Here is a 10,254-nt window from a genome sequence, read left to right on the forward strand (position 1 = left end):
AGATGGCTTCGAGTAGTTGCTCTCCCTCCCACCACAGCTCAATCCGTCTTTGAAATTAAATCAGCTGTGATAGCATCATAACATCAACGGGCCAGAGGGAGGGAGGGCAAGCAGGAGGCTGCCTGAACCTCACCCACCCACTCCCAGGCCCTGGATGCAAGGGGAAAGTATGAGGATGGCAGAACTAGCTTTCAATGTGGCTGTCAGCTTGATCAAGTCTCTGACCCTCTGAGCCTCAGTTTCCCCATCTGTAAAATGGGAGCAAATAGCCATCCTTCTTTTTGGGGGCCAGGGCAAGTCTCTGGGAATGTGTGAAGGCAAAGGGCCTCATGTGTGCTCAGTAGGGCTGAGAACCTTGCCACCCCGCCCCCAGTTCACAAAGAAACCAGACCCTGGTGGAAAACCTCACTATGGGGTAACACTGCCTGGCTAGGTCTCAGGGAGCAGAATGTTCACTCAGGCCACTCATAGTAGAAAGGTTGCAGACCTGGCTCTCTACCTGCTCTGTGAGCCGAGGTGCACCCATCCTCTCCAGGGTTTTGGTGCCCTCCCTTATAAAATGCCCCCTTATAAAAGTGCCTTTAATCCTAGTGCCAGAAGAACACACAGATATGCCATCCTGTCCACCCATCGATGGGGAGATCACTCCCTTTCCACAGGATTCAGGTCCCTTTAGACATCCAGGAGCCCTGCCAGGGTGTGAGAACCCGGGAGCGGTGGGTGGAGGAGGTAGAACCCTGCCCAGGTCTGAGGCCTCCCTGGGGAAGTGGCATCTGAGGCAAGATGAGCTTGGTAGGAGTTAGCTAGGTGGGGCTGACGGGGGTGTTTCAGGCAGTGGGGTCAGTATGTGCAAAACTCTTGAGGCAAGAAGGATGTGGGGAGGGGACTGCGGAACAGAGCGTGAGGGGACAGTAAGAAGATGGGCAAAGACCTGAAGGGAGGCAGAGGAGAGAGAGGCTGCGTGAAGATCTTGGAAGAGGTGGGAGTGTGCCAGGTATGTGTGCAGGACAGTGGAGAGGTTGGGGAGGCTGGGGGAGCCAGGGAGGTCATGGGGGCCAGATGACACAGGGCCTTGTGAGCCACTGTGAAGACTTTGGCTTTTAGTTTGTCTTGCAAAAACTCGTAGGTTTTTACAAGATCCTTTTGGCTGCTGAAATGAGAGTAGGGTGAAAGAAGGGGAGGGAGCAGGCAGGGAGGTCAGGTAGGAGGCTGGTGCAATGTCCAGGAGACAACCTGGGGCAGCATCTATGCTGGGGCTGGACCAACTAGGGGCCATGGTGTAACCTGCACCCTCGGGGCCTTTCCGTATGGCAGGCTAGACTATGCTGGACCTGACCAACAGGTCCCAAGCTAGGATGTGGTTGCTGGGTTGTGGGGATTCTGCAGAGGGCCACCAGGCTTCCTCACTGCTGCAGTCCCAGATCCTGAACACAGGCCCAGATGGGGCTCCCGGTGAAGTTCCCGTGGCCAGAATGGCCTGCTCTGGTGCAGCTGGGCAAGGTCTTCCCAGGGAGGTGATACGGAGCAAGGCCTCCAAAAATAAATTTAGCAGGCCAGAAGAGATGAGAAGGCTGGCCCAGATGAAGGGAACAGCATGCACAAGATGTGGTCGCTGAGAGGGTCTAGAGCAGGCAGTGCCTGGAAAGGCAGCAGGGGCCTTGAATGCCAGTTTAGGGAGTTGGGCTTTATCTTGGGCGTACAGCTCTAGTTGCCCTCAGCCTGTCCGACAGTTTCTCCATATGTCACATGGGGATAAGTGTTGAGACAAGGATTTAGCGAGATGGTTAGGGACATGTCGGATGCTTAGTCAGGTACATCAGCTGCCATGCTCGGTAGCTACCGGACAAGTCAGAGCCGGGGAATGCCCTGGATAGGGGAGGCCCCAGCTTCAGGTGGGAGGCTTGGTGAAAGGAAGGCAGCGCAGACACTGAGCCCTGGCCCCGAGGTCCTTGGAGTTCTCAGGAACACCAGTGCCTTACAAGCACCCAGATCTCTGCTATGCACGCAACCCCAGGAACATGCAACCACCTGGGCTGCTGAACTGTAACTGGATTTTCCCAGCAGCTGTCAGAGCTAAGCAGGTCCACTTGATACAACCTCGGCTGGCCAGTAATTGGTGAAATTAGCAGGTCGGCAGGGGCAGAGGTCAGGTGGTTAATGCTGTAGTAGGGATTTTGATGAAGTTAGTCCCTACAGGACTGGAGCTGGGGTTCGGCCTTCTGTGCATCTCAGGGCTCTCCTGCCTCTTGAGTAATGTGGTTAGGGGACCTCCAGCTGCCAGCCTGTCCCAGGGGCTCCTGGAGGTGGGACCCAGCCAGAGCCTGGGCTAAAGCTGGAGGTGCAGCTGAGCATCCAGGTCAACCTACTGTGTCCTCCTGGGCAAGGCACTAGCAGCACTGGAGTGGCTTTGCAACCCAAAAGATTTTGTGGTGATGGCCCTTGGCTTCCTAGAAGAAGCTTTTAACAAGTTCCCTTGGGAGAACCAGCACCTAGGCCCGCTTCTGGGTTTTCAGCACCCCTACCATGGGTGTTCTAAAAGATTGTCACTCAGTAGACCCACAGGTCATCAGAACACAGTTTCCCCTTCTGCAGCACCAGCACCCCTCCCATGACAGGAAGTTTGTTCCACCTCAGGGAGTCTGCCTCGCTGACTCGGAGAAAGCTCTGCTTCCACAGGACATACTCCTAGTGACGCCCACCCCTTCTAGCAGATCCTAGGTCTGATTTCTGAGCCTCAGGCCCATCTGATCTCTTGGAGTGAAATAGCCCTGCAGAGACTTGGGGACAGCAACTGGAGTCCACGAGGCTGCCTTCTCCATGCTGAGTCTCCCTAGCTCCTCCCAGGATGGAGTCTCCAACCTTCTCCCTACCCTAGCCACCACCTCTGGACCTACCCCAGGCTGCCCATGCCCCTCTACCAGGGCAGGGCCTGTAGCTGAATGCAAATGTGGGATCAGAAGTTCGGAACAGAAGAGCCCTCCCTTCCCTGAGGTCACATGAGACTTCCCAGGTACTTTTTCATTAACACCTTCTAGTCACACAAAGCTTGGGGCCCACCCACTGCTGACCCAGCCAGGTCTCCCCAGCCTAACTTCCTTCTTCTGTTTAAAGCAGAATTATTTACTCTAGTTTTCAGGGTTGGGCATCTTCTTATTTCTAATTGGGCAACAGCTCTTGGATCTGCTCCCCTCCCAGCTGAATGTGTCAGAGAATGTGAGGTCTGTGCCTTTTGTGGCTCCTTCAAAGCTTTGGTGCCAATATTGAAGATACAGTTCTGAGGACAGAGCCTGTGGCCCAGGTGTAAAGACCTCACCCAGGCTCATAGACAAATGTATACAAACATGCCACACAGACACCTGCATACAACACCCTGAGCTAGGTGCTGGGGTCAGCAATGAGTAAAACAGTGTTCCTGCTTTTGAGGAGTTTAGGGTTTCCTGGGGCTGCAGACTGTAATCGAACCGTCCTCCACTTCTCCATGCTCCACATACACAGACAGAAATGTATGCACAGTGCCCAAACATGACACAGTCCCCTGCCCACATAGGGTCACATGGGCATCATTTGGGAAATCATATGAGGATCGTAGTCCTCAGAATGCCTGCCAGGGGTTCTCCTGTGTGTCCATAGCAGCCCGTGTACCCGTGAACCACACCACATCAAACATACCGCCCCCCTACATACCACATCACACACACTTGCACACACACTATGCTCACACACACCACATCCCCACCACAACACCCAGAAACATTTATTCTTCCAACACACATGTGCCCGGCCCCTTGGTGCCAGGCATTGCTCTAGACACTGGGGACACACAGTGAGGGGCAAGGCAGGTGCAGGCCCTGCTCCCCTGTACCTCAGAGTGGTTGAGATGCACACATTTTTCAAATAGTCACACAGATGAATACATAAGGGCCATGGGAAAACAGGTGAGGGGCTGTGAGAAAGTAGAGCAGGCAGGTGGGGCGCTCATTCAGAATAAAGATGTCAGGGAAGGACTCCTTGAAGAAGCAATGTTGGAGCAAAGGCCTGAGGATGAGTGGACGTTCACTTGGAGAGCAGCATGTGTGAAGGCCCCGAGGCTCTCGGGCATTTGGCGCAATGAAGGAGCAGAGGGAAGGCCAGCATGGGTGCAGCTCAGAGAATGAGGGTTGGTGGCAGGTGAGACCAGGAAGGTGGGCAGGGCCAGGTCACCGGGGCCTCATGATGAGGATGGGGCTGAGGTCTGTATGCTTAAAGCAAAGGGTGCCACTGCAGGGTTAAAGCAAGGTAGGTAACATGGTGCATGTGGACTTCGGCACAACAGCAACCCATGAAGAATCACTGTGAGGAGCAGCTCTGGAAGTCGGGGCCAAAGCCCAGTGAGGGTCATGTGGCCACACCGGCATTAACAGTGCCTGTAGAGGCACAGGGTTGGGTTGAGATGGATCGATGTTCATGGCATTTATCAACCGAGGCGATACAGATGAGAGATCATAAATCACCTGCAGAACCAGCCCTGCCTCCTCCCCCCTTCCCTGCCCCCGAAAGCCCGGATTTGGGAGGTGGTGCCCCCAGGCCCCCAGGCACAGGCCCCTCTGCACATCCGCTTGCCCCGGAGTGGGGCGCACAGGTCCACTGAGACGCCCGCCACCCCCAAAGCCGGGCTAGCTGTTTGCATGAACTCACTTGAACGTTTATTAACCAGCAGCCTGCGGCCGGCCAGGCGGCAGGTGCAGGGCCCGGGGGCCGCGGTTACTTGTTGTCCACCCGCTTCAGCTGCTCCTTGCCGTTGATGGTCAGCGACTTGAGCTGCCCATCTTCTTCCACCTCCACGCGCTCCTGCCCGTTCTCCACGATGCGCTTGGTGGTGACCCTGTGTCCATTAACCATCTCGGTGGACGACATCACTGACTTGAAGCCTGAGCTGCCGGAGCCGGAGCCCCCAAAGGAGGTGGAGGAGAAGGTGGTGCGGCTGGCGGTGCCCCCGCGGCCCAGCGTGTCCAGAGCCGAGAAGGCCTCCATGAAGGCGGGGAACTCGCCGAAGCCGGTGGAGAAGGCGCCCCTCAGGCCGTGGCCCTGGCCCGTGCGGTCGCTATTGAAGGGGGTGACCCAGAAGTCAAAGGAGAAAGGGTCCAGGCCACCGAAAAACTCACGGAAGATGTCCTCGGGGTTCCGGAAGGTGTAGCCCGTGTCAAAGGGGCTGTTGTAGGGGGTGCTGGCCCCGCCGCCGGCCCCCCAGCAGTCGCAGCCCGCCCGGTCGTACACAGAGCGCTTCTTGGAGTCGGACAGGACCTCGTAGGCCTCGGACACCTGCTTGAACTTCTTCTCGGCCTCCTCCTTGTTGTCAGGGTTTTTGTCAGGGTGCCAGCGCAAGGCCAGCTTTCGGTAGGCCTTCTTGATGTCCTCCTGGGAGGCACTGGACTGTACCCCCAGCACTTCGTAATAGTTAGCCATGCTGAGGGCGGGGGGAGGCAGAGGTGGGAGAGAAGGTGAAGCGGGCACGGGGGCCCGGGGCCCAGGTGATTAGGGTGGGCGTGGAGGAGGCAGCAGCTGGTGTGGGTCCCTCAGCAGGGGTCTTGCTGGACTCTGCTGGCTCTGGGCGTGGCTCTGCCCAGCGAGTTTACCTTTTCATAGTACCAGCTTTCAGGGGCAGGAGGACACCTCCACTGAAAGGGGTGGGGGGAGGGGAGGGACACTGCCACTGTGGGGCCAGGCGTGGGCAGGTTCCCCTGCAGAGCTGAGACCAGGCTCTTTATGACATCAGCCCCTGGGCGGGGCAAATCCACCCCCAGCTCTGGACCTGGCAAAACCCGGCATGTTGGCCTGTCCCTGTGAATAAGGCCGGCCACCGCGGTGGGCCGAGACTCGAAGCTGTGTAATGTTGGGGCTGTTGGCTCAGCCCCAGGATCAGCCACGGGATCCAGGCCCACGCGGCCAACGAAGGTCAGTGATGGTGGTCAGGGGAAGGGAGTGAGGGCTTCCTGGGATATGCCCAATGGATGGGTTGTTGTATGGATTGAGGGAGCCCAAGGTGGAGGTTCAGGCAGGATGGGGGCAGGAGTTCATTCTTCTTGTTGCCCCATCATCCCATCAGATCCTCAGAGGTAAGCCCCACAAAAGCAGGGACATTTGTTAGCATCTAGGACAGTGCCTGGCAATCAGTTCAACTTGTTGAATGAATGAAGCTCAGAGACATGCAGCAACATACTCAAGATCACACAGCAAGTCAGTAAGAGAGGGAGATGCAAACCCAAGGTTGTCTGAGACTCTAGTGGACAGCAAATTAAAAGAAGCATTTCACTCAATTCTGGAAAGGAAAATAGGGATTGAAAATAAGTATAGACTAGTGAGTGTAGTGGGTTGAATAGTGCCCCCTCCTCCCCCCCCCCGAAAGATATGTCCCTGTCATTATGGTCAGAATCTGTGAATGTGACCTTATTTGGAAAAAGATCTTGGCAGATGTAATTAAATTAAGGATCTTAAGATTTGATCATCCTGTATTATCTGGGCTGGTTTTAAATCTAATGACAATAACCTTGTAAGAGACACACAGAGAGGCACACTGAGGGGAGAGAGGGTGATGTGATGATGGAGGCAGAAATTGGGGCGATGCAGAGCAAGGAAAGCCAACAATTACCAGAAGCTGGAAGAGCAAGGAAGGATCCTCCCTCAGAGACTCTGGAAGGACTGCAGCACTGATGACACCTTGATTTTGGACTTCTAGCTTCCATAACTGTGAGAGAACAAATTTCTGTTGTTTTAAGCCAGTCCGTGATAATTTGTTGTTATGGTAGCCCTAGGAAATTAATAAAGTATGCATTTATATTTTTAAAATTATTGTTCTGATGTTGGATCATTTATAGAAATAGCGATTAACAAGACCGATTAACATCTATTCCTACCTACACCTGACCTCCCTCCAGTTAAGATGGAAAACCTGCTAAACTACCTACTTATCAAGCCAGTGAGGAACTTAGCTATTTGGGTCAGAGTCAACTGGGATAGCACTTCTCTTCCTTCCCTCCCTTCTGTCATCCCTCCCTCCTGCGGTCCCTTCTTTCTCTTCTCCCTGTTTCTAGTCTTCATTCCTTTTATTACACTCCCTCCCTCTTTCTCTTTTCCTCCAATACTCATTGGTGCTAGGTTCCCGGCACCTTGCAAGGGACAGCATGTTCTCACCAGTCCTAAATGCCAGGAGGAATGAAAGCAGAATCTGGAGACACTTTGCACACCCAACCTAGAGATAAATGCCGTCACTCCCGCATACCTTACCGAGAGCAGGACTTGCTCTCTGTGCCCACCTCCACCCACCCACACTCACTAACACACCCAACTCACGTTGCTTGGTAGAGGAAATGAATGACAGGATAACTCCACTGGGTGTAGCTATAGATGAAAATATTTCTACGTTTTTGGTAACTATATTTCTACCACTATAGTTAGAACCTGTTCTTGACAGGCTTGTCCATTGAAACTGGGGAAGAGACCAACCCACACAATTCTCCATGTCAGTGACACTGGGAATAGTGCTATTGTTGACTATGGTGACTGTGGGGACATCACAAAGTGGGCTATGCACGGTTACAGATAAGGCATCGTCAAGACAGAAGTAATTAGGGTGGCAGTGTTGTTGTGAAGGCAGTGGTGATGGCAGGCCAGCGATGGTGGTAGTGACAGTGGAGTTGATAATGGGGAAAGTGATGCTAGTGGAGGTGATGGTGACACCGGCAATGAGGATGTTGGTGGAGACAGTAACTTATGGGGGGGGGGGGGGGTAGTAGTGGTTATGGTAACAGTGGAAGGGATGGTGATTGTGAGACCAGCAGTGATAGAGGGGTTGCTGATAGTGATGGTGGAGGTGTGATGGAAGTGGCTACTAGCGGAGCTGTTGGTGAGGTTTGGGGTGGTGACGGTGGTCCTGGAGGTGGGATCCTGGTAACGGTGATGATGAAGGCAGTGAGGTAGTAGAATTTGCGTGTTATACAGCTTTGCTACAGTAACAACCCCCACATTTCAGTACCTCATGAAAGACATTTAGTTGTTGTCCAGTTTACTTGTCAGCACCCATGGGTCAGCTACTGGGGCTCCACTCACAGGTCTTCTCATTCTGAATCCCAGGCTGAGGAAGTGGCTCTAATCTGAAACATGCCATCCTCATGACAGAGAGGGTGCGGGTGAGAGATGATGGAAACTTGGGATTCCTCTTAAAACTTCTGTTGGGTTGTGATGTGTGTCACTCTTGCTCATGTCATGTGGTCAAAGCCAGTATCAATGGCACTCCTTTAGGAAGGCTCTGAAAATCTCAATCAACAGCTGGAGAGGCACAATGCTCTTTTTGTTTTTAACCCTCACCTGAGGATATGTTTTTCATTGATTCTAGAGAGAGAGGAAGGAAGAGGGAGAGAGAGAAACATTAACTGGTTGCCTCCCTTAAGCACCCCAACCAGGGATTATGAAGCACAATATTCTTTTTTTTTTAATTTTTTAAAATTGATTTCAGAGAGAGGAAAAGAGAGGGAGAAAGAAATAGAAACATCAATGATGAGAGTCATTGATCAGCTGCCTCCTGCACGCCCCCCACTGGAGATCGAGCCTGCAACCCGGGCATGTGCCCTGACCAGGAATCGAACCACAATCTCCTGGTTCATGGGTGGACACTCATGAGCCATGCTAGCTGCGCAGGCACAATATTCTTATAGGGAAGAGGGAGTGATCAGTATTGCAGCCTGCCACAGGTGATAATGGGGGTGATGGAGGCAGTGGTCATGATGGCCCTGGCAGAAACAGTGGTGGTACTGCTGGTTATGGGAGCGGAAGTGGAGATGTGTGGTGATGCGTAGGTGGCGTAACTGTGATAGTGTGAAAAATGGTGGGGATGATGGAAGCGGTGGGAATGATATACTGGTGGGAATGACTGCTATAGCCATAGTGCTGATCGTGGAGTTAATGATACTGGAAGTGTAGTGTTCTATATTTTCTGTTGGTAACTCAGCACTACCACCATCTTCTTCTATAGTCTTCTCTGCATAGTAGAGGATTCTGAAAGATTTTCCAGAATCCCCTTACCCATATGGTTCCAGGTTAGCGTCTTCCAATTCATGGGATTTGGAAAGTGGAAGAGAAAGAGGCAGTTGCAGGCAGATGACAACCCAGAGTTTCAGAGCAGCTCCTGGGCAATTTTCTGTGAATCCCCTGCTTCAGAGATGCAGGCTGACATATTCAGGGGCAGCTTCCCAGAATATCATAAATTTCTAGCAGCTCCAACAGAGCTCTTGAGATCTACTCACTTTGGAGTTGCAGACTGAGACCATCAGCAATGACTTACTCCCTTGATATTTACTCCCCTGGGGCACCCAAAGGTTGTGGAAACTTTATCAAATGTCTTCATACCTCTTACACAGTCAGTAACTGTGTCCATGTGGTCATGATGACACATTGCTCAGATGAAGGTGGTGGGAGTGGTGGACATGGACATGGTGATAATAGTGATGATGCAGGTGGTGATGGTGTGATGTCAGATGTGGTGGTGGTGATGATGGTGATCATGGCTGAGCTAGAGGTAATGGTGAATCTGACTGAGGTAGATATAGTAGTGGTGGTGGTGGTGGTGGTGGTAGTGATAGAGATGATGGTGGTAGTGATGAGGAAGGTGGTGGTAATAGTGATATTGGTAGAAGTAAAAATGGTAGTGATATAAGTGGTGGTGACGTAGTAATTGTGGTGGTAATGGTGGTCATGTTAATGGCAATATTGGTTGAGATGAAGAAGGTGGTGGTGATGACAATGATGGAGGTATTGGTGGTCATGGTAATATGGATACTAGTTGAGGTGGACATGGTGAAGATAATGATAATAATGAAACAGGCAGCAGAGATGGAGATTGTGATGATGATGGTGGTAGAGGTGGTGGTAATAATGGAGGTGATGTTAGAGGCAGGACAGTGGTAGTAGGGATAGAAGTGATGGTGATGATAGTTATGGTGGTGATGCTAGTAATAGTGATGGTAATGATGGTCCTAGTAACGGTGGTACTGGTTGAGGTAATGAAGGTGATGTCAGAGGCAGGATGTGACGGGGTGATGGGAGTGACAGAGTGATAATAGTGATATGAGCAATGTGATGGTGATACCAGCTGAGTCCATAGCGATGGTGATGGTAATAGTGATGGTGACGATGACGGAGGTAGGGATGATGGTGTGTTCACGGTGATGGTGATAGGGTGATGTGACATTGGTAAAGGGGTTGATGACAACAGCATCACTACAA

The 10,254-nt window shown here is 52.4% G+C and overlaps 1 protein-coding gene across 1 annotated transcript; it reads right to left on the bottom strand.

Moving 5' to 3' along the window:
* Positions 1-4,740: 4,740 nt before the first annotated feature.
* On the bottom strand, positions 4,741-5,442 carry DNAJB8 (DnaJ heat shock protein family (Hsp40) member B8; the record flags this gene model as incomplete). The annotated part of the gene is made up of 1 exon (XM_081148677.1): positions 4,741-5,442. One exon carries the CDS (start codon positions 5,440-5,442, stop codon positions 4,741-4,743), a length of 702 nt encoding a protein of 233 aa, XP_081004803.1.
* Positions 5,443-10,254: the final 4,812 nt, after the last annotated feature.

This window comes from Miniopterus schreibersii, assembly GCF_964146895.1.
Source record: "Miniopterus schreibersii genome assembly, chromosome: 10".
NCBI classification, from domain to species: domain Eukaryota; kingdom Metazoa; phylum Chordata; class Mammalia; order Chiroptera; family Miniopteridae; genus Miniopterus; species Miniopterus schreibersii.